This window comes from Stigmatopora nigra, chromosome 9 (genome assembly GCF_051989575.1).
Source record: "Stigmatopora nigra isolate UIUO_SnigA chromosome 9, RoL_Snig_1.1, whole genome shotgun sequence".
Classification (NCBI taxonomy): domain Eukaryota; kingdom Metazoa; phylum Chordata; class Actinopteri; order Syngnathiformes; family Syngnathidae; genus Stigmatopora; species Stigmatopora nigra.
Window position 1 is genome coordinate 4505183 of NC_135516.1, and position 24447 is coordinate 4529629.

At 38.0% G+C, this 24447-nt stretch overlaps 3 protein-coding genes across 7 annotated transcripts in view; 2 read left to right on the forward strand and 1 right to left on the reverse strand.

The window, feature by feature from the left end:
* The first annotated feature begins 8516 nt into the window (after positions 1–8516).
* Positions 8517–11014, forward strand: klf17 (Kruppel like factor 17). The gene is made up of 3 exons (XM_077724421.1): positions 8517–8700; positions 8804–9800; positions 10332–11014. The coding sequence occupies exons 1-3, from the start codon at positions 8620–8622 to the stop codon at positions 10505–10507; spliced, it is 1254 nt and encodes a 417-aa protein (XP_077580547.1). The 5' UTR covers positions 8517–8619; the 3' UTR covers positions 10508–11014.
* A 1041-nt stretch (positions 11015–12055) lies between these two features.
* Positions 12056–15137, reverse strand: ppp1r35 (protein phosphatase 1, regulatory subunit 35). 2 transcript variants are annotated; one of them, XM_077724492.1, is made up of 6 exons: positions 15018–15137; positions 14266–14476; positions 14087–14147; positions 13567–13688; positions 13394–13481; positions 12056–12500 (listed from the first exon to the last, which is right to left on the reverse strand). In XM_077724492.1, the coding sequence occupies exons 2-6, from the start codon at positions 14470–14472 to the stop codon at positions 12196–12198; spliced, it is 783 nt and encodes a 260-aa protein (XP_077580618.1). In that variant the 5' UTR covers positions 14473–14476; positions 15018–15137; the 3' UTR covers positions 12056–12195. The 2 variants fall into 2 exon arrangements, with proteins under 2 accessions (XP_077580618.1, XP_077580617.1); XM_077724491.1 differs by having other exon boundaries at positions 14901–15113.
* A 938-nt stretch (positions 15138–16075) lies between these two features.
* Positions 16076–24447, forward strand: part of slc6a9 (solute carrier family 6 member 9) — a 44620-nt gene continuing 36248 nt past the window's right edge. For 2 of the 4 annotated variants that reach the window (XM_077723836.1, XM_077723841.1), the window contains exons 1-2: positions 19565–19713; positions 21100–21383. Coding sequence is in view for 1 of the 4 variants with exons in the window: in XM_077723841.1 (XP_077579967.1) it covers positions 21354–21383 (30 nt within the window). In the remaining 3 variants the exon portion in view is untranslated. Of the gene's footprint in view, positions 16095–16686; positions 16830–19564; positions 19714–21099; positions 21384–24447 lie in introns of those variants that run through there. The other 2 variants (XM_077723840.1, XM_077723839.1) reach the window with 2 other exon arrangements.

Sequence of the window (24447 nt, forward strand, 5' to 3'; positions counted from 1 at the left end):
ATGGGTGTAATTGGCTGGGCTTCTATGCTCAGGTGAAAGCACAACTCTTGTCTAAGGACACAAGACCGTCTCCGTGTGTCTGCAGCACGGCAAGGTCAAAAAGACACGGGATGTTTGGACCAACACAAACGCAGTCACACACAGAGCCCTCTTCACTCATGCTCAGCCACAACAATCAGCCCAGATACCTGGGAAGGGTAATTATTTGCACTCCTGTCTGTCTTCCATGTTTCAAAACACTTAGCTGCAACGTCTGAAAAGAAACAGAAACTAGAATGGATGTCAGAACCAAGTAAAACCACCAAAACTGCTAAGAAATCATAGTTTGAAGCATAAATACCACAAAGTCACCTCTCGTTTTTATGTGTTTTTTCAATTGCCAAAAAAACAAAAACAAATGGTAGTATATATCCTAGTTGAATTCTTAACAAAAGTGTCTGAAAGACCCGTAAACTTGAAAGCAGAGCCACCAGTTTCTTTCTCCATGAGTATGTAAATAACAAACAATCACGTTATTTAAGATACCGGATACTACGTGGAAAAAAATCAGTAAATCATCATAATTCAGAATGCGTAAGATGTTGCAGGTGTATTTGTCAGCATTTTAACATCCTAATTGACTATTTGTATATGCATGGGTGGCTTCAATGTGAATGGCACACCCTTGAGCAACAGTAACACGTCAAGTGACACAAAATACCCAGTGTTGGACTATAATAAACGTATCCCTTCTTGTCCTTTTGCTCAACCACGTAGTAAAGAAGCTGTCTTTAGTTTCTCTGTAGCCCGTACAATGAAGGAGAGAATAGTTGTATTTTTAAAGAGCACTTCATCATCATTTGACGCATTGTAACCTTTCTTAAAGTTGAACAGGTTGGCTGCAATTGTGCCACAATTAGCATGTTTTTTTCTGATGAGTCTAACAAAAGGATAACAATGGATCTGATTTTGACCCTTTGGCGTGCGTCTAGAATGTCACGGTTAGTTAGCAGTAAGGCATCTAAGTCAATAAAAGACGAACTATTTTAGCCAAGATAGATGAGACACTATGCACCCCCCCCTTACCACCACAAGAGAAAATAGTGCACAGATTGCACCTGAACATATTATTATTCCGCAGCAACCCAAAATCATATCCCTGTTTTAATACATACTACCTCCTGAAAAAAAAACCAAAAACTATCTAACGTCAGGGTTTGTGTTTATTTAGATTGTACTAGTTCAGTTTTAGGTTTGGTTGTTCCCTTGTTATGTTGTATGTTGGGTTTGGTGATATTCTAGTCTGTTGTCCGCTGTATCTCATCCAAATTTAAGTCACCAGCAATTGCCTGCTCAATGTGTGCTGGGCCAATCAGACATTTTCTGTTCAGTCTTGTTGGTCCATTGTCGCTGTCAGCGCCTCGTCAATATCACTTTGTATTTTGCTACTTGGTTTTGTTTTTTGTTTTCCGCAACATTGTTTGAGATTCAAATCTACTATTTTTGTTCATTTGGTCGGTGTTGAATAGTAATAGCCGAATAAATCCTTGTGCAGGGCTGAAGCTTTAATTCTTTTTGTACCAGATTTTCAGGGCTTCTGTGTGAGAAGGAACAAAAACATCTAATGATATAATGAAAGCAGCTGTGTCATAACTAGACCAATGTACTCAACGAGACATAGTTTTAAATCAGATCAGAACATGGGCAATGAAAACTCCTTGCAAGATGCATGCATGGTTATGAATAGATATTCTCGCACACAACTATCTATACATCTGTCTTTTTTGTAATATTTTTTGTTTGTTTGTGTTTTTAATGACTTCGGTACAGGCTGGAGCGGGCTCATTTCCCGCTGATGACGGTATGATTGTGAGTACGTATGGTCATTTGTCGCTCTGTGTGCCCTACGTCTGACTGGCGACCAGTCTAGGGTGTAGTCTGCCTGTCACCCGAAATTATCTGGGTTAGGCTCCAGCAACTCCCGGAACCATTACCAGAATGCGTGGTATGAAAGATAATATATTTTTTTAATGTTATGTTCGTTGATATGGGGAAACAATATTAGCTTGTATTATTTCTAATTCAAATAATGTGTTGTATTTTAACCCAAGCAAAAACTGCTGCATGATTGACCTCCAAAGCAGATTTGGGGCAAGTGAATCTGTTCTTTCTTGTGATAGTTGTCGTTTGATACAAACTCCGACACTTTAAGTAGAAACATGCCGCCTAATTAGAGTGACACAAGCTTCGGTTTTGTTTGCCAATCTCTAGTCTTTAAGTATTTTTGAGTTTAAGCTAGTTCCTCTTGTTTTTTGTCTGAGTAACTGGGTTTATTCCATCATTCCTCACCTGCCCCCCCCCCCCCCCCCATATGTGATATTTACTTCTACTTGCAAGTCAAGTTTCTGCTAGCAGCAAAAGGTGATAAATGGTGGTATCACTCAATGTCAGAGTTTTTGGCTGGATTTCTTCTTGTGCCTATTGGAAGAAGGCACACTCAGTCAGTCACAAAGGTTCTATCTAAATCAACATCTATTCTAAAAGGTTACACTCTAGACACCCAGCTAAATACAAAGATGTTTGAGTGCCATCTACATTTCATGGAGACGACGCAGCATATTTCTGACTGATCCCAGTTGGTATAAAGGTTATATCACGACACATTAAAACATGTTTTAGGGTTAAAGGGAAAAAAATCTTCCACACCACACATTAGCTCTCACTTCTCAATGTTATGTTAGAATGCATGATCACAATTTAGTTTGGACAATGCAGTGTCAGTTTGCATGATATTGTGTAATGATGTCGCAATGTGTCTTAAAAAAAAAGAGTTATCAAACTACAAGATCAGAGCCTACTTGAACATTGCTTACTGCTATGAAGAGTGGGGTCCGGCAGATTTCGTGGGGCAAGCAGCTGTCAATCAATTTTTGACACAGAGGTGACACAATATGGGGAAATGGAATTCTCCGTTTATTTTACACTGCATTCTCAAGGAGTATTCTTTTTAAAAAATCTGATGGCGAGAGGGGGCGTGCAAATGAAAGCACACCTCTGTCACAAAAGTTTCACTATAGGTCATCAGAATCTGCTAGTAATGTGTATGGCATCTCACATTGTGGCATGATAAGCAGAAATTCCAAAGTGTTAGTCTACCTACGACGGGGTCGTGGGGCAACTTAGATGCCGCATCAGCAGTTATTGAATATTTCACACTATATGAGGTGTTGGATATTTATATTACTGTTATGTAATACTATTTAAAATCATACAAAAACAATTGTTTTCTCCCTATTCATTCCAAACACCACTTATCCTTGTCATGGTCATGGGGTGGGATGCTGGAGCCTATTTAAGCGGACTAAAGGGGTATATCAACCTAGACTAGATGCCAGTCAGTTTGTGAGTTCATCAAAAAACCTTACAATAGCTCTCGTTATTTAAAACTTGCATTGCACGTTTTTTCTTGTCAAACACTAATCCACACAAAACAGGACGAACTGATAAATAGTCACTGGAGGTAGGAGTTAGCTGGAAAAACACAATGGTCACATCCTCAATGTCTCTTGCAAACTTTTAGGGGGAGGGGAGATGAAACTGAGTCAAAAAGAAAAAAAGAAAGAAGCGAGACCGGTTTCTTCCTTGCTTAAAGTGCAAGATCTGGTCAAATGACGGCAGATATACAGAGTGTTAAGGTTTTACGGAAACAAACAACATACCTGTCAACCTCGAACCATTTGTGATCTTACCAAATTTTGTTTTCGCCCTTACATATATGTATAAATACATGGAAAATCTTACCACTTTACATAAACAAGGGAACAGGAAACGGAAATCACATGGTGAAAGTGTTACAAAACGAAATGTTTATCATGATCTTTTTTTTTTAGCCAATCAGAGGCGCCGGTACATATATCACTTGGCAGACATGCGTTTCCGGGAAGAAACAATGGCGGATGGTGAAAAATGGCTAGAAAGTGCCTTAATTTATTTTTTTTTCTCAAAATCACCGTTTAGCGTACCATTTTCATGTGTACAGCGTACCAATATAAAAATGGGCTTTCAGTTGTACCAATTACGGCGAGAACGTACCAGTTGACAGGTATGAAACAATGTTCTTTTTGGAATTCTAAGCACCTGGGAACTTGGGGCATTATATTTATTTTCTAAATTTAAAAATATTGATTAAAAAAATGAACATTTTTTGTTCATAATTCACAGATTGTTATGAGATTAGAGAGCAGCACAGCTATGTTATGGATGATTATTTAGTTCATATTGTAATTGGGTTTTTCATAAATAAACATGTGGATGAGAAAAGATATAGGCTGTACAATGCTCTTAAAGACAAGTAGTTGAGTCCAATTTCAGCAAAAAAAAAGCAATATGACCCCAAGGAAAACACAAAACTCTCCCGAGAATTCTAGTGTCCTCAAATAATACAACAAACTAAATTAAAGAAACAAGTTATGTAACATCAATGCAAAAGATGCCCCAAATCCCTAGGCTGAGTAGAAACTAGGTTTGTCATGGGATTAAGACAAATGATTCAAGGTGATCACTTATATATATATATATATTTTTTACAGCAGCAAAGGTGAAGTTTGTAGTCGCCATGTGCAATTCAGAAAGACACTTTTACACACAAAGCTCTGTCTTACTATTGATAGAGTTGCTTCACTGCAGGATAGATTTTAGAAAACTATTGTGCCAAGAAGAAATGTGCTAAGAGATGCATGTGTTTAAGATAAGAGCAACCATACAAGAAATATTGTCATTCTTTTTGTGACATAAAACGGTATATTTTTATAGTGCCACAAGGAGAATGTGGGTAATAATAACAGAGCTTCAAAAACTTCAATTAAAACAACACATTTCCTGGCTATGGGAATAACCACCAGGACCCCGCGACCCTCATAAGAATTAGCCGTTCAGAAAATAAATGAATGAATAGTATAAGACAGAGACTATTCTCATTATCATAATGTGATGCAACATCATTTTTTTCAAAGCAGATATTTTAAAGTGACCCATAACCCTTGTGAGAAGAAGCAGTATGGAAAATGACTGAATTTCAATGTGAATTTTTACTTTTACTATTATCATTACTTGGATGTCCGTACTTTTATAGGTAGAACAGGCTCACAATCAAATGGACGTAGTACTTTAAAAAAAAAAAATATCTGAAGACCAGCAAAAGATAGTACAAACAAGTACAACAGTAAGTGTCTGTGATCAGCAACTTTTTCAACATGTTCCAACAAGTATATACTGCCATTATTTTGGAATTGGAAAATAGTGACAGTCACTTCAAATAAACAGTACCTCAGATAAACTACTCCTTGTTAAAATATGGACTATTTCACAGTCAAAAGACTAATTAATCCCACCAATACGCTAAAAACTGTGGTATGTGCTCACCTGATCTCATTAGGGTCATTGTTTATATCTTCATTAGTGCTGAACACAATTAAACCATTTAGACAGCGTGAGGCGTCTGACTAATGGTGCAAGATAAACCTTTTAGCGCCACTAACTAAACACTAAGGTGGGACAGTAATCTTTTGTTTGATATAGCAAGTGGTTTAATTTGCACTCGGGATCATGTCACACTAAAAATGTGCTTTTTAATTTTGTTAGTGTTAGATTTTCCGTGCATATCCACATTATCGGTGTCAAATTAACAGTGTAATATTTTAGATGCTTGATCATTTAACCATAAATCATATAGGTTTTTTTAGTAGCTCATATTTATTGGGTTATTTTATTGGGTAACTAAATTTCCATATCAGGTTTCACAAGGGCATCCCAGCTAACTACAAGCACCAGGCAGTGGACACCCTCAATTGGTGGCCATCCAATCGCAGTGCACAAGAAGAAGGACAATTATTCATGTGCACAATCATATCTAGGGGCAATTTAGTGTGTAGACACAGCTTACTCTGCATGTTTTGGAATTTGCGAGCAAACCGGAGTGCCTGGAGAAAACCCAGACAAGCCTTTGGAGAACATGCAAACTCCACACAGTGAGGACCGACCTGGGTTTGAGCCCTCAGCCCCGGAAATGTGAGGCTGACACACTAACTACTCACCGCCATCTCTCTGAGTGCACCCTACGGATGATTCTGACCAGTCTAGGGTGGAGTCTGCCTTTCGCTTGAAGTCAGTTTGGTTTGGCTCCAACAACCCTTTGAGGATGTGTGGTATGGAAGATGAATGAATGAAAGTGTCCCTAATTGGTAATCATCAATAAATTGTTATTATCTTCAGTCTTTCGATAAAATATTAATTATAAGTAACCTGGAGTATAATATATATATATATATATATATATATATATATATATATATATATATATATATATATATATATATATATATATATATATATATATATATATATATATATATATATATATATATATATATATATATATATATATATACACACAGACATTATGAAACAAGTATTATTTTTAATTCACAATTTAGGTTATTAATTTTAGCAAACAAGTTCGACTAAAAAGGGACCAATTATGTTAGATCAACCAAATAAATTAATGTATTAATATTTACTGATGAAGAAACACAATTTTACCCAAATGGTAAATGACCCTGTTTTGATCTAGTGTTTCAGTTAAAATGCGTCTAAACTGGAATATTTTCACCTAACTGTATAGAAAATTAAGACTTTTGGCTTTTGGGAGAGACATTTTGACTGGTTGTAAAAGTAGGTCCTGAGGCAGATATTGTGATGAACTACTTGATATCTTTCTTTAATGTAACAGTCTATGTTTTATTGCTCTCCTGCTATCCAAATAAGAGTATTTAAAATGGAATCCGGTTTTCCCAAAATTTGCTTTGGATCATGTATACTGTCATTTCTGGTAGCCACGTGTGCATTTACATGTAAAAACAGATCAACCATTTGCTCAAAAAACCCTTTTCACATCAACATAAATAAATGATCCAGATTGCAACTTTCTGTAGTAGTTGAAATATGTTTAAATTATTAAACTTAAAAGCTGAGAAAAACTGATGTGAAATAATAGGATATCAGATCAAATTTGTACATCTTATTAAAGTGACTGGAGACCGAATAAAGAATTTGTGAGTCAACATCCTTTTAAGATTTAAGAAGCAAAACAAAGTCTTAACCAAACCCATCTTTTATTTATTCTTGGTAAACTCTGAGGCAGTTTATTGTATCTATGAGATGGCATGCCACAGCTCTGTCTGACTGTAATCTTCAGTAATTGTGTTTAGAAAACACTCAAGCTGGACGGCTTCCTCCCTTTTTAAAAGAGTCACAAAGGGAGAAACCTGAGCCTGAGGTGGTTCTTTATCTCAGTCTTTCTGTTTTTTTCCTCAGTTTTGTTTCAACTAACTTAAATAATTATTTTTTTAATCACACTTATGATGGCAAATGAAAAATGATGATATTCTCCCTGAGGAGCCCAAGAATTAAAGTATTATTTGCCCAAAGGTTTTAACCATATTTATATTTTATGGAATCAGTTGTATTTCTTGTCTATATTTAATGTATTTGCTTGGCAATAGACAGATGTGTAATTTATTTTGCATAAATGCCTAGTCAGTTAGGATTAATGACAATGCTCCAGGGACTATATAGCGGCTATTATATACTTCTTTTTTTAGTAAATGTACCATTTACTATTACACCATGTAGCATTCTATAACAGATTGAATAAGAATAGCCCAATTTTGACATTAATCGAGTCCAACTTTCTTCTACAAAATGGTAGTTTGGGAAAATTTGACCAAATTAAACAATTAAACTAATAATTACAGTAGGCCCCAAAAAATATGCTACTCCTTTTCATATTTTATGTTAGTGTTCTTCAACACTCTGTTTTAAATGGATTTGAATTTATTTTAACTGACTGCTTTTGACTGGCTAAATTATGTTCTTTAAGTGTATATCAACCTAATGTTTTTTCATTGTAATTTCGAATGGTTTGTTTTGTTTTTCCTCTCGACAAGCACTAGTAGGCCAACATTATCATAGCCATTAATGGAGGGCTTTCAGAGCAGGACGGGTAGGGGAGGAGAAATAATTAAAAAAAACATGTAATCTTTTGTTTGACAGTCAGATTAACAAGTCGTTTCGATGGGCCTCTAATAGCGCACATTCACACATTCACGACGATCAATTGGGGACAAATTAATGGCTTTTCTCGGAACAGGGGATTAAAAAAGCGATCATTTAAAAGATATGGAATCAACCACACTTTGTGCCACTGAAATAGAGATTTTAACATGTGACACAAAAAAGTAAAATCTTAGTTTCTTATCATTGTGTCAGAAAAAGGCTCCTGTGAGTCAAAAGTGGAAACAAATACAAATAATCTGAAAGACGAAAATGATTCATCTGGATAAATTAGCAGAACTGATTGAGTTTGATGTGATGATACATTTACGTTGATGGAAGGGAGGAGGTGTTGCCACGCCCCCCATCCCCAGCCGAGGTACTTATGGGGTGCTCCAGCAACTTATTCGGCAACCAAAAAGACGCTGCAACCCATGGAAAGAGGGGCTAATTTACATGTTTTTTCGATTTTTTTTATTCTTTGTTTCTATTAATATTATTTTTCCATCTGATCTGGACTAAATCGTCTGCATGGCTTTAACTGAGTTGACGATGCCCACCACCACGGCGTCGTTTCCATGCTTCCAATCGATGCTGGGACCTTACACCAATGTAAGAATTCAAACTTTCTCCGCTTGTAAGACTCATTTACTACTACTACTCCAGTTTTTTACATTATTATTTACAAATGTACAACTCTTGTTCTCCTACTCAGCGACTTCAAGACGATTCGACTGGCATCCAAGTGGAATTCAGCATTGTCAAATCACCGGTTTTGTCCTCCAAAGATGAGGACGAACTGGGCAAATTCTTGGACATTGATTTTATTCTATCAAACACCCTCGGCGCCGACGAAAGCGGGGATACATCTCCGGTCCAGGCGTGCGCTTATGCCCTGCCCGAGTCCCCGGAGAGCTGCGGCGGCAGCACAGCGTCGGAGCGCGCTGATCGGCCTGCCTCGCAACTTCTCCACGACAACCACGGCGGAGTCCGTTTCACCGAAGCGAGTCCCTTGCGCAGTCTCATGGCGGAACTTTTCGCCCCTGACGTCGGCTACCCGCGGGAGAGTTCGCCGGATTGCGCGGACAACGCGGCGAGAGATGGCCGAGAGTACATGGAGCTGGGTGCGATAAATCCAATTGCACACTCGGCTCACTACCAACCCTCATCGATTGTATGCAAAATTAAAACCGAGCCCAGAGGAGGCCAGTCGTGTATGTTGGCCGGTGGGGACTTTATGGGGCCTTCTACTTTCATGCACCCACAAAGTCACTCAACAGGGTTCCTTCCCCCCACCATGCAGCAGGGACCCCAGGGGCGCACAGACTGTCGTTTAGTGCAGCTCAACCTTACTAGTCACCACCTCCAAAACAATTACTCGAGCAGCTCTTACCATTACGCCCAGCACAACATGCACACACGCTTCCAGGGGCAGTACAGCATTCACGCTGAACCCACCCATATCCATCACCAAGACCACCAGCAGCATCAGAGGCAGGGGGCTTCCGCACATGGAACCATGCTTACCCCGCCGTCCTCGCCGGCTCTGATGGATTTCTACGGGCAAGATGAGCTGGGCCTCATGAAGCAGAAGAGAGGGCGCAGATCGTGGGCCCGAAAGAGGGCCGCCACGCACAACTGCGAATTCCCTGGGTGTGGGAAAACGTATACCAAAAGCTCACATCTCAAAGCCCACATGAGGACTCATACAGGTGAGCCCCGTGATTGTATTGGCATCCGTGCTGATAGAGATACTCATCTCTCGGGGGGTGCTGGAGACTATCACAGCTAACTACGGGCCAGACACCCTGAATTGGTGGCCAGCCAATCGCAAGGCTTGAGGATAAAAACAACCATTCACGCTCATACTCATACCTAGGGGCAATTTAGAGTGTCTAATCAGCCTACCGTGCATATGTTTTTAAAATGTGGGGGGAAACCGGAGTACCCGGAGAAAACCCACACAGGAAACATGAAAACTCTCTCACACTCATACCTAGGGGCAATTTGGAGTGTCTAATCAGCCTACGGTGCATATCTTTTTGGAATGTAGGGGACAACCGGGGTACCCGAAGAAAACACACACAGAAAACATGAAAACTCCACATAGGTCGACCGTTCGGGATTTTAACCCAGGTCCACAACTATGAGGCCATCACGCTAACCACTTAGTCGCCAAGCCGCCCCGTGATAGAGTTACACTGTGTATAAAAAAAATAGCTTATTTTCCTGTCATCCCACAGGTGAGAAACCTTACCACTGCAACTGGGAAGGATGCGGATGGAAGTTTGCGAGGTCAGATGAGCTGACACGTCATTTTCGCAAGCACACTGGTCACCGGCCGTTCCAGTGTCACCTCTGTGAGAGGGCCTTTTCTCGCTCAGATCACCTGGCCCTCCACATGAAAAGACACATGTAGACTTTACACCGATTGCCTCATCTCCATTGATGTGCCTTCGCAAGCATTGTACATACCTGTGCATATGTTGAGCTAAATTATGACGGACTTTAGTCGCCTTCCAAATAAGTTATTGACTGTTTTGAGTGCCTTAAAGCTGAAAGAGGGGCTGCATGTCGGGCAGGACCCAGAATGCTGCAAAATGTTTCTTTTTGCTTCTGTTTTTAATATTAAAGATGTTAGATGCCTTCTTAATTTTAAAAGCTGTATTTTTCAAGTGTCTCACCCTGATAAACATGACAAATATAACCATGTGTGCATTGTAGGTCAAGCCTACGTTATTTTCAGTGTGTATGAATCAGGTTCGGAAGTAAAATAAAAAAGGCAACATTAAAGTCTGCAGGGAAATTATCTAATGATGTAATTACTTTTACATTTTTAATCACATATACGTCTGGACGGACAGACAATAATTGAAGGAATCACTTGTTTTGATCTGCAACTTCTCATTCTTCAAGAATACATCTTGTGTGTGTGATCCAGGCTCTAATAAAAGTATTTAAAGAAATAGCTGTGTGAATGTTGTAATCCATTAATGGTGACGTAATATTATATTGTTAATGTCCACACGGTATATTTTTCCTGTAATGTTTCTGAGTTACAGCCTATACTTAGCGTAATAATGGTAAATTAAAACTACCATTTAAAGTTGCCGGCAACAGAGCATGTTGCGTGGTTGTAAAATACTGCCCTCTAGTGGCCAATACTATAACTAGTAATGGCATGCAATGTTACTTTCGGATGTTTTTATTTAACTTTTCAGCCATTTTATTAATTGGCTTTGTCAAGGGGTTTAAGGTCCCCTTGACGCGGCGTTTTGCAGAAATAATCCACTCTTTTACTGTATTTTCTGCAATTTCTTCCTCCTCTATCCAAAGGACGGACAGTATCTACATCTACAGTGATAACCTCTTAAAAAATATTGAGGGCATTCCAAAGAGCTGTCACTCTTAATCCTTCAGTCTGCTTCAATATTCTAGCTTTGGTCGGTAAGTGGCCGTATATTGCCTGTCAATATCAGTGCACTGCATGCCACTCTTCTTTTCTGTTTAGCGGTCTGAAAGCTGTGTGGTTATAACGTCGGCCTCACAGTTCTGAGGTCTTTAGTTCAAATCCAGGTTGGTCCAGGTGTGTTCTCTCCAGGATTGCATAGGTTCAGAAAATGAATGAAAGAATTTTAAGTCTATCTTTGATGGAAAAAAGGGCCCACTTCATTTTATTGACACCAGCAATTTTAAAAAGGAAAACTCCTGAAAACACAATCAAATAAATAAAATAAAAACAAAAAGTTAGAATTCCATGATGACAAATGGCAGTCAAAAAACTGTTGTTGTGAGACAGTGAAGGCATTTGTTGGGTGTAGTTTTGCAGCTGTTACAGATGTACTGACATATTGGACTGTAGTTTAGTTGGTTGAAAACTTGCGACATAGGCAACATTTTTGCCATTTTAGTATGGAAATGTCCACTGCAGTTATCACATTAAAAAGACAAATCCGATATTCAAAAATTATTTTATATAATTAAAGTTTATTCAAATAATTTCACAGGTTTATGTTGTTCCGCACCTCTATACTTTTCAGCTTGCAAGTGACCAAAATAAGGACACATGCAAGCAGCTTTAATTGCATAATGTAAATAAATGATGTATTAAGGGGTGGCTTCCCAACGACATCGTCGTCGGTAAAGGTCAAATGTAGAGGAGCCTGGACGAGGTCTTGGGACAGGGGTGCTATTGACTCGCTCCTCTTCCACGGGGAGTGGCTTCTGTCTGAACAAGTCAGGGGTTAAAAAGATGACAAGTGAGGGGCTTGCCGCTGCTTTGTTGTCCTGACTTCGGGTTGGTGGGGCCACATGCAACTTGTCTTTAACAGCTTGGCTTAATAGGTCACTTTCAGGTACATCCACGCTGACCAATGAGTTAAAAAGGGTTTGAGACCAAGAGACATTTATTCCTGTGAAAAAATACAGATTGTTGTTGAGCATAAAAATGATAGGACAGAAAATAAATGCAACACGAACAAAAAAATAATGCAGAAATGTCAAATTACAACACTATAAGACAGTGGGGGAGTAATATTTAACATGACTATATTGCTTGTCAAATATTCCGTTTTAGTGTGAAGAAGGCACAGTACAGGTGTGTCACGTGACAGCTATGTCCTTTTCTACGCTTTGAAGTGGAAAATAACCACCTGCATTTAGATATAGCGCATACTGATAAAGGATCCAGAATTGTGACTAGGTCCATTGGTAAATTTCCAGCAAATACAGTGTGAACTGGCTAAACAGGTTCACAATTACAATAGGTCAAGGCATGTGTGAAAGTATCTTCAAGTGAGTCGAACGAACATCAATCTACATTTTTATTAAATCAAAAATTGTAATAATCACAAACAGTTATCTGGCAAAATTCCAAACCAATGAATAACAATGATAATAAGGTATATTTCTACTACTTTAGTGTGCCGCTGGCTTGCTAATTAAGACGACATAGTAAAAAAAAAAACAATACAATTTCCACGCTTTATTTTAATTCTGACAAGATGCACCCTTTCAGTAAGATTGACAACTGTTAGATTTAAGTTGACTCAAAATAAACCCAGATAGGCAGACAAATATCCAGACGTATTCTGGTGAATTCTAGTATGATTCAGGGTAACATAACATGGAAAAATAAAACATTATATTGAGCACGCAGTAAAGTACTGAGTCTTTTTTTAATGGCTTCTAACTTCATACTTATATATTTTTTATTAACTAAATTTAGTATGCTGTTTAATTTGCCACATAAAATAGATATTTTTGTTTTGACTTTACGTTAGCTTTCATAAAATAGTCAGGTTACCTTGTGTTGCTCTGTTGTTTATCTGTTTTTTTTTCTCCACTTTCTGTAAGGTCTCTTGAACAGCTTTGTGGGTGTTAAACTCTGCTCCCTGGAAAAGAATACAAATTGTATATGCATGTTAACTCTAAATTTGTTTATTATTATCACTTTTAATTATAGCCAGGAGAACAAACCTGCAATGCCAACAACTGTGCTTTTAGAGCCAAGGTGCTGTTGAGCTCCACTTCTTCAAGTTTGTCTGGGTAGTCATACGAAACTGCAGCTTTTAACTCCACCCTTTCGCTTGTAGCTCCACCTATTAGAGGATAGTGGCAGCCAATTACAACTTTGGATAATGTAGTCTTCCCTCGGTTATCGCAACTTCATTTTTTGTGAATTCACTTCTTCGCATTCACTTTTTTTCCGCTATCAATTATTTAAAATATTGTTTTATTTTGAAGTTCATAAAAATGTGAAAATCCACACTGAAACTCATAAGGCGAAGCCACTCATGCTACTAGAATTTAGCAATGAAGAAGAAAAAAAGTAGTTGTAATAGGGATGACCCTATTTCGTGATTTTGCGATTATTGCGGCCATGTCTGGTCTACATTAACCGTGATATTCAAGGGATTAATGTATTTGGATTCCGGTTCCCATGGAAATGATCTCCTCGATTTTTGAATGGCGGCTGATTGCTGAGGTAATGCCTTACTTTTTGGTGAAATGTGTGGTTCTGATATTACTTTCACCACAGCGGGCTGATCATAACACACCTGAAAAGGCAACAATTACATCGTTAGTTACCAATAAACAGTTTTTCATGCAATCAGATGCATTACATTTAAGTACAGCTTCAACATAATGCTGTCAGCAATTGATATTAGTAGTCACCTTTGTCTTTCTCTTTTGTCCTCTTTGTTTTGTCACATGTTGTTTTGGGGGTTCTGGGGCTGGGCTGGCCAGGACAGACAGCTCAAGTTCAGGACAAAGTGCCAGTGCAGGTGAGGAGGAGAGAGGGAGCGGAGGTACTGATGGAGAAGGGGGAGGCGAGGAGAAGGCGGCTCTGCTGTTCATTCTGACAGCAAAATGCGACAGCATACACCTTCAAAGTTTAAAGTTGAAAGTATTACAAAACAACCTGTTCCATCAATGCAACTTTACATTGTAATCAGGGTGTACGCGGGCTAGGTGACTTTTCAGAAGTTGACTTTAGAATGTCTAAAAACTCAAATGCTAGTCTAAGTCTGCTGGGATGGGCTCCGGCACCCCATGCGATCTTTGTGAGGATAAAGCAGATCAGAAAATGAGATCTGTCAGTATTAATTATGCTGGTCAACTCGTCATAAAAATTGTGAATATAATATTACACACGGTATGAGGTCTAACCTACGCTAATGCAATTGCAGTAGGTCTCATCTCTAGTGTTCCAATCAATTCGAACCGACGGATTGCTTTTACACTGTGGGATCATCACAATGTAAGCCAGTCGTAAACATAAAAGTTTGACTATTGTTAACAAAGCATACCTCATACAGTAGAGCACTAGTTTACCCAGAGTTCGAGTAGAAACACAAAAATATTCAATCCCAGTTCCGTTCTTTGTAGTTGCTTGTGTTGGTTGAAAACAGATCCGAAATGGGTACCTTTTATGACTATTATCGTTGTTTTCAAGAACGAATTTCCCTCCGTGTTGCTGCTTCTTCTAACAGCATTTCTGGTCTGATTTCTGGGAGCAAACACCACAGTGGCATCTAGTGGTAAATTTTAGAAGGTACATGCGTTACTATTATTGTGCATAAGACAAAAGAAAGGGGTTCTCTATTTGCATGTCTTTTTTATGTCACGTTCTTATACATTTTCAATAATTTGGGTTATGGGTAAAACGTTTCTTTAATTTTAAAGAAGGGTTTGCTCAGTTGTTCAGAAATACAGATTACAACATTCCTCTAGTTAGTCATTGATTAAAAGAGACAAAATGATCTATGAAACAGGAAAACACTTTTCCGAGAAAATAAACGCAGTAGTAAATTATTTTTATTTCTTCACGGCACAGCTTATTTAAACAGACTTTTCTCAAAAATTGCAAAAGAACAATTCCAGTGAAATTGGGACGTTTTATTAAACAAACAAACACTGAATACATTTTGAAGATGGCATTTTTCATAAATAGAGTTCTCTCCAAAATTGCACAAGACTAATTCCAGTGAAATTGGGATGTTTTATTAAACATTAATTTAAAATAAGAATACATTTGAGCATTGAATTTTACATGGATATAACTCTACACACTACAAAGACAACACATTTAGGGATCAAACTGATACATTTTATTATTCATTCATTTTCTGAACCACTTATCCTCAAAAGGGTCACAGGGGTGCTGGGACCTATCCCAGCTGACTTTGGGCACAAGGCAGGGGACAACCTGAATTGGTGGCCAGACGATCGCAGGTCACGAGGAGACAGACAACCATTCTCACTCACACTTATGTCTGGGGGCAATTTAGAGTTTCCAACCATCTTACCATGTATGTCTTTAGAATGTGGGAGAGAGAGAGTTGTGTATAAATGTGGCTAACTTAATTGAGATTTTAGCGCCACTACATGGTCAAAGCGCTTTTCACCTCCCTCTGCCGTCCTCTCACCCCACCTTCTGACCATCTGCACAGCAGCAGCGTCACACACATACATTCTTGTAACCTGAATCCGACTAAAAAAAGGTAAACCCCAAAACCAAAATCGGCATGCCAAAGCCTGACAAGAATGATGTCATTGTGTGTTCTGCATCCATCACCTATCTCACAATTCATGCACATCTCCAATGATCCACTGCAGCGACGCTCGTGTGCGCAGTAGCCCCGGGGCTACCACACCTGTCTGCAAGATTCCATTGTTGACGCATTTATATAGCCACAGTATTGACCTCAATTCTGGTCTCATTTGAACCAATACAAATGGTCATTGCCTCCGACACGTCCACCAATTAAGCCAAGACGTATAGTGTCATTCATTGCATGATAACAAAAGAATGAACAACGCCTATAGTCATTCAACCACTAAGCACGTGTAGCGCTTCACAAAGTGTTGCATAGGCTGTAATGCAAATATAATTGGAGTTTTGTTTACACATAAAATGCGGTTTACAGCAGTTTTTCTTGCAAATTGTTTCAATTGGCTTGATATGTCAATTGGCATGTAGCGGAGGAGCGTCGTTGACAACGTGCGTGCGTATGTGCGTATGTGCGTGTGCGTGCGCGTGTGACGATATGCTGCGTGTAATATCCACGCGCTCACATGCAGCTGCCCTTTCATGGGATATCAGAGTTGTCATAGGAAGGGCTTAGGACAAGTTGACCCGGCTCTTGTTGAGAGTTGACTACAGATGATGCAAGTTTGAACAATTATTGGCGGAAATTCGAATGGCATATAGACCAAGTGGAGGGATCGTCTGAAAAGTAAGATGAGACTTTTGGTCTTTCACCTTCTGGTTTAGTAGGTAAAGAGTGATTTCCCATTAAATTAGTTGGTAGATTTGTGTGTGTGTTTATATTAAAAGAAAAAAAGTATTTGTGCATTTAATTTATATAGTTGTGAATGGTGCTGCCTCTTTTTATGGTTACACATAGGCAGATGGTTAGAGTGGATGATACTACTAAATGGATATTGAATGTCAAATGTCAACAGGTGTTACATGTGTTTCAGTGCTGAGGAATTTGCATGGTAATCCAAAAATTTACAACGGATAAACACTCATGTCAGATTGGGATTTTACATTTGGTGGTACAATTGAATGAATTGACTGATTACAAATGGCCAAATTGATTGATTTGATGCCTGCAACTTTTGGTGACTTGTTATAAAATATAATTCTTTAAATCTACATGAAAATTGAATAACAATACTGAAATGCTGGAATCTTTCCCAGCTGATTCTGGGCGAAATTTGGACTACACCCAAACCTGTTTGCGAGTCATTCGTTATAATAATATTATCACATTGCATAAATATTAGTAAATTAAGAACTAACAATAAGGGGCCTTGGGGGGGGGACCTTATGTTTAACAAGTAGGAAGGAAGGATCCTTCCTTCTGATGATTGTCTGTCCAACTATGTCACTATTTTGAGCTAAGGCATATATTTCACATTGAAAACTATTTCTTGTAGAAAATATATAGCAAGATGTGGATGTGGATTCCGATTTCCTTCAATATCTCCGAAACATATACGACAGACTGGTTGAAAACTCTAAAGTATGAGTATGGTTGTCTGTCTCTTTACAGCAACACAGCCAAAATTATTGATTATGAAAGCATCATTTACTCTAAACACAATTTTGAAATGATTCAATTAAATGCAATTTAATATAAAATTGAAACACCAGGAACTTTTGGGGCTGATATCTAATTCCGGTAATAATAGAATCATATTAAATAACATTGTTATGTAGTCTATCTGTCAAGTGAAACTAGGTTTTTAGTATATGAACTAGGTTGCTGAACTGGGTGGTCAAAGGCTATGTCAACAGAAGTTGCACATGCATGAATGGTATTAGATAAGCACAACCCTAAGCAGGTGCACTCCCACCCCAAACAATATCATTACCCACCCAGAATGTTTTCTGTTTGTTCATTTCACAAAGGACTTAAACAGCAAAGCTAAAAAAAATTAGTAAAAAAGGCAAACAAGTGGTAAAAAAAAAACATAAATTCTTGAGAAAAGTAAAAGAAAAAGTTCTCAGGTTGTTATTTTTGTTATTGCTGAATAAACTAATATGCCTGTTAGTGGAAGAAATATACACCATTCATGTTGAAGGTGCCAGCTCCTGGTGTAGAGGTTTACTTGCCCGACGGGGCCTGCGGGCAGGCGTGGGCTCAATTCTTGCTGGTGGCGGTATGACTATGAGTGCGGATGGTTGTTGTTCTTTTGGTGTGCCCTACGGCTAAGCTGTAGTCTGCCTTTTGCCCGAAGTCAGATGGGTTAGGCTCCAGCAAACACCGTAACTCTTTCAAGGATGGGCGGTACAGAAGAATATTTAATGAATGAAGGTACGGTTGTAATTCATTTTACGCTTTGCAATATACGACGGAATGTTTCAAAGTGTACCAATTTCTATGAAAGATGTGAGAAACAGTAAAAGAGGGAAAGCCATTAAAATGAATAAAAAACTGTTTTCCACTTTAATATGAAACATAATTAAAGAAAAAATTGGTTTCCTTTTGTAATGAAAAACCAATGATTTTCCCTTACTAAGAAAAAAAAGCTCAAATAAACATTGTTTTAGATTTATACAAAACGGAATATTCGGGGCTTTTGATCCAATTCTTTTAATCCAACTATGAAAAAAAAATCTAAATATTACACCTAAAATGGTCCGGCCGAGTTGAAATCAAGTTAACGTTAATGCGGGCCCACGAACCAACCCGAGTCTGACACCCTTGCTGTATGGCATATCCCACCCAACTATAAGTACTAGGCAGGGGAGACCCTGAATTAATGGTCAGGCCCCTGTGGGCACAAAGAGACAGAAAATCATTCATGCACATATTCATATCCAGGGGAAATTTTGTCCAACTAGTATGCATGTTTTGCATGTGGGAGGAAACCAGAGTACGTGGAGAAAATCGGAGTATGCATAGCAAGCCCGGGAAGAAGATACAAACTATACAGAGGAATGTCTTAACCTTGGATTGAAACCTCGATCTCAGAACTGTGAGGCTGACCTACTAATCACTCGCCTCAGTCACACTGTTCAGATCCAGTTATTTAAGGCAGTGATTTAAATGAAACCAAATATTTTCAAATAATATATGTGTTTCATGTTTTGTGATTCTCATTCAATGGTACAAAATTCACCGATTATGAAAATGATTACTCAGGTTTTGGTAATTGCAAATTCTGTTAGAGGATTCCTGATGCTAATTACCTTGTGCAGTACTTTGTGTAACTGCTTTGTGAGAGTGGCAACATGTGTGTTTTTACTTGTTTTCGATACATAATGTTGTAGTGACTCAACTACATAGGTTAGTCATTTTATTTTTTATTTTCACAAAAGTAAGATAAAAAAATAAATAAAACAACATTCTGTTAATCTTTGGCGACAAGAATGTCTCAGAGGTAACAAACACATCATGTCTCTAGAGGAGTTTTGTGTAATATCTTACAGCCACTCCTCCTAGAATTGTCCAATCGACTCGCTTCCACTCCACGCACATGCTTTGTGTACATACATATTAGTTGACCTGCTGCATGGAGCTTAGTCACTCTTTACTTCACTTTTACTATCTCACACTACACACTTAATGCTGAAATTGGTATCGATCAAATGCTGAACATTGGACGGTAAGACATATTATTTCATCTTTATTGTTATGTCTCTTAACATTCTTTGTCACTTTGTAGTATGATGTATTAGTTGAATAATTTGCATTTTGGGGTTCCTTTATACGTGATGTGATGTGTGTTGGGTATGTACATTTCCTTTATTTTCCTTTGATGACACTATATGGACATTTTTAAAGTTTTTTTTATCCAACAGTGTTTTGATTTGTCAAATTAGAGAAAGTAAATAACCTAACTTATGTATGTTGTAGTATTCAATTACAAACATTTTTATAATAACATTAAATTGTTCATATTAATGTGCAAAAATAATATAAACTCCAGTGTTTCTGAAAGTAGATTAATTTGACATCGGAATCATTATGTCAATTTTTGAAAGTTTCTCATCAAACAGTGCATTGATTATTTAAACTTGAATTTGTAAAAATATTTGAAGCTAATTTATGTATGTTGTAGTAATAATTACAAACATTTTATAATAACATTAAACCGTTTATATTAATGTGCAAAAATAATATAAATGCGAGTGTATCTGAAAGTAGATTAATTTGACATCTGTATCGTGATCTAACTCACTTTTCAACTTTTCAACTCAAAACCTTTCTGTTTCAATTATTAAATATTTCTTGACCATCTGCTACTTTTGCTTCATAGCTTCTTCTTGTGTACTTTGATTTTGCCTTTAATCTTTGCTTTCTTTACTCTACTTTGTTACTCTATTGTTTCTCTTTATAAATCTTGTTACAAAGTGTCCTGAAAGGAATTTTGGGAAAAAAAGGTATTATTTTCCTTATATCTTCACCGCCCCAAAATCCTTGAACTTAACATCAGATGAAAAACAGTAGATTTTCATGTGTCTCATCTCTTATTAAACACATGAGAAATATTACATTTTGAAAGTACACAAAGTACACATTACTTTATGATGATGTGTGCTTTTAATGATCAGAGTCATCTCAAAACCTGTGGTGTTGTTTAAGTGGTGTGGCTGATGTTTTCTATTTTATCTTATATATATCAACAGTAAATGACTGCTCCAAACGTTACCAAACATTGCCTTCAACAGTTAATCTCATTACACAAAAGGCCACTTTGTTAATGCAGCTGCTTTGCTACAACATGCAAATCTATTACTACTACGTGTTTCAGAATCCTATGTATGCACACTTTCTATGAGAAATCATTCATTCATATCATACAGTTAAGTTTTCACTTAATTTAAATTAGAATAAAGTCCCCAAAATGACCATGCATGTGTTTGGAAAGTGTTGCCTCAGTCTTGTCAAACAACCCCCCTTCCCCAACACCTCCCACCACCATCTGCCCCCAACCCTCATGCCTTGACTCACCCTATCCCTCTCTACTTGTCACATGGTCTTTTCACAGCATAGAAAAGTTTCTGGATTAGGGCAGAATTAACACAAAGCGGCGACGCCACCTCAGCTACATTCCCAAACAACACTTGAAGAGGCTGAGGAGGAACAGCGACCAGGAAAGTGACGCTACACGGCAAAGACACTCAAGCGAACTCCATCTCAGAACAACGTCCAAACTCTTTATAGTGAGAGACAGACAACTTCACCCGAGAGAGGGAGGGAGCATCACAGAGGCAGGGATCTTTGGCCACAAGGTCCTGAAGGATGGAAGAGAAGCAGGTTGCAGGGATCCTGGTGAGTTCAGTAATCATTTTCATACACTTAAACAAGCAGGTAACAAATACCCCTTTCAGTAACATTAAAAACATTGTTTTTATTTAGTATTTAGATACTCCTGGAGTCATTGAAATGCGCCTATGTCTTGATATTCACATTAGATATCTGGTTTTGCTACTGTTCAGTTAAATACTCAAACAGTGTGTCAGTGGAAATGACAGCACTGTTGGTTAAACCTAAAGATTTTTTTAATGGCACACAGCTCACAACCTCCTTCAACATTCTTTTCCAAACAGTCCATTATAAGAAAAAGATTAACACAGTATAAAGCAAGACTTTAACACACTTTTGACATTCACTTTTTTTCTGAAGCTTAGCTTCTTTCCATGTTTTGTCAATTCGTTTCTTGAGCTCCACATCTACAACTTAAATACCTAGACACTTTAAATTTCACACAATAATGTTATCAGTCTCTCCTGCTTGCCTCTTCTTCTCAGTTCCAAATATTGGGAGATAGTAAAAACTTGAAGATAAGGTTTCTGTTCATAGCTTTTGGGCAGTGTGAGTGGATGATAGAACCACAATCTTTGACATAGTTATAAACAGCTGGAGACCAAATAATGGAGTTTTAAAGTTTCAGTTATTTGCTTTTTCCAACTGTATATGGACAACAAGTTTTTGAGGAGCAAATAAAACATGAGAACAATAAGAATCTGAATTAATATAATTTATTAATCCTACAGATTGGAGTTAACCAAGGTAAATTGACTGAACTAAGGCCCGCAAAATTTAAAACCATACAAATCAAAAACCACATGCCATTCACAGCTCATGAGTTGTGATGTAAAGCCCAAAAGGCCAGTTCAGTAGTCTCAGTACTTTATAATTAGAACAAAGATGGGTGCTGCTTTAGCAAACAAAATACTATTATACTTTAAAAGTCACCACATTTTCCATTAGTACCACAAATCTTATCAACTTGCCAAATGCATTTCTCTCTTACTCTTTCTTACCTTTAGTCTTTAAAAACAGCCCAATTGGGTGGTAATCTGGCCTAAAATGGCAACTTTGCGGCGGGTCCTTCACTATATGAATCATAAAATCCCCCCCAGGGTAATTCTAAATTACCCCGGACTCTTTTCTGTTTTTCTGTTTGGATCATAAGTGTCAGGCTTATCTTTAGTGAATATTACATACATTATATGATTATTCTACAACAACTCTAAAGGTGAGTGTAGCTGATTAACTTAATTTAGATTTGAAAAAGTATACTTCAGACTGTGAGTATTAAGTCATTATGGTTACCGTTAATCGGTAAATTGGAAAGTTTGTTTTGAGCAAAAGCAAACCTGACTACTTGTGTAATAATGCCATATCTTCAAAAGATTAATAGTATATAAAAAACATTTATAGGGAGGGCACATTCTCCCTGGGCTTGCGTGGGTTTTCTCTGGGTACTCCCATTCCCGCCCACATCCCCAAAACATGCAGTTTAGGCTGGCTAAATTGCCCCAGGTATGAATGTGAGCATGAATTTTTGGCCGTCTCCTTGTGTCCTGCGATTGGCTGGCCACCAAATCAGCGTATTTCCGCTTAGTGCCTGTAGTTATCCTGGATAGAATAAGCTCCGGCACCCCCGCGACCCTTGTGAGGATAAATAGTTTAGAAAATGAATGAATGAATGCGTTTATAGGGAAAACAGAGGGGTAAGACATGCCCATACACAAATCATTAATGTTTTGGGAAAAGGGTGTGTGTTTGTGTGTGCGTGCGTGTGTTTGTGTGTGTGCGTGTGTGTGTGTGTGTGTGTGTGTGTGTGTGTGTGTGTGTGTGTGTGTAGTTGCGCGTGCCTTCCTGTCACTAACTGGCACTGCATTGATGGCCTCTTTTTTCTCTATTTCCCTTTTATCATTGGCCTTTTACCCCATAGATGTTCAATTCTTAAAGCCATTGATTTTATTTGTTAGTAGTTGGAGGTTTTTTTTTGTTTTCCGTAGTGCTTTATTACAACCATTATGGATGAATTTACAGTTATAAATGCTCAGTGGATGCACCCATTACTGTAAATCTTGCTAAGACACAAGGCACAGCTTCCTGCTTGGCTGGTAGAGTTCTGCTGCCTCTTTTTTTCTGCTCAAACCTAATTCCTGTTTCAAAGGGAGACGTGCACCGTCAATCTTCCTCCACCAGTGTCTTTGACTCCCTTGGAAGCCACTACTTCCACTGAAGAGATGAGAAAATGGTGCAATGGCACAACCATTATAGGAAGGATAGTCTTTGTTTTTTTTTGTTGTGTTTATTACTATTGATTGCTTATTTTTCTTCTTTTAAATTATTGTATTTCTCTGGATGTGTGAGTAAAAAAAGAAAAATGAGATTAACTGAAGCTTTGGTTAATTTCTGTAGCACAATCTTTTTCTTCACTGTACTTGTCGGTCTGTTGTCAGGTTTCACTGGCTATTCTGTTTGTATTTCCGATTCTAGTTTTGTAAGTTAGTTTGTAAGTTCGAAACTAAGTCCTGAAGCCAGTAAAAAAGTTTTATATAAAAAAACCTTTGGACAAATCACTTTTGTCTGTTTCGCCCTGTTGTAGGGTAATGGTCACAAAAATTCCAAATCAATCACACTACATGTATAACCCACTCATTGTTTCTCATATTTCATACAAAATTGGGACACTCTGATAATTTTTAAAGGGTTTAGTTGGTAATTTTTTTGAGGGCTGTGGAAGGAATTAGGAAATTTACATTTAAAGTACTGCTTTCCTTACGAAAAGTTATGAAACTGATTCTTGAACCAAATAATCATAAGTAGATTTAGTAAAGCACCCAAATAAGTTAGAACAGGAGCAAACGAACTGTCTGAGCGTTGTCTTGAATTCCAAACTTACAGGACTCGGTAAAGGCTATAATGCGTCGCTTGTTAAAATGAAATTGTTGGTGGCAAAGTGTTTCTTAGTTTTCGTTGCCTTTCGGCATGAGTGTGATCGTGAATGGTTTTCCGTATCCTTGTGCCCTGCAGTTGGCTGGTAACCAAATCAGGGTGTCCCCATCGTCTACTGCCCCTTGATGGCACCCCCCAT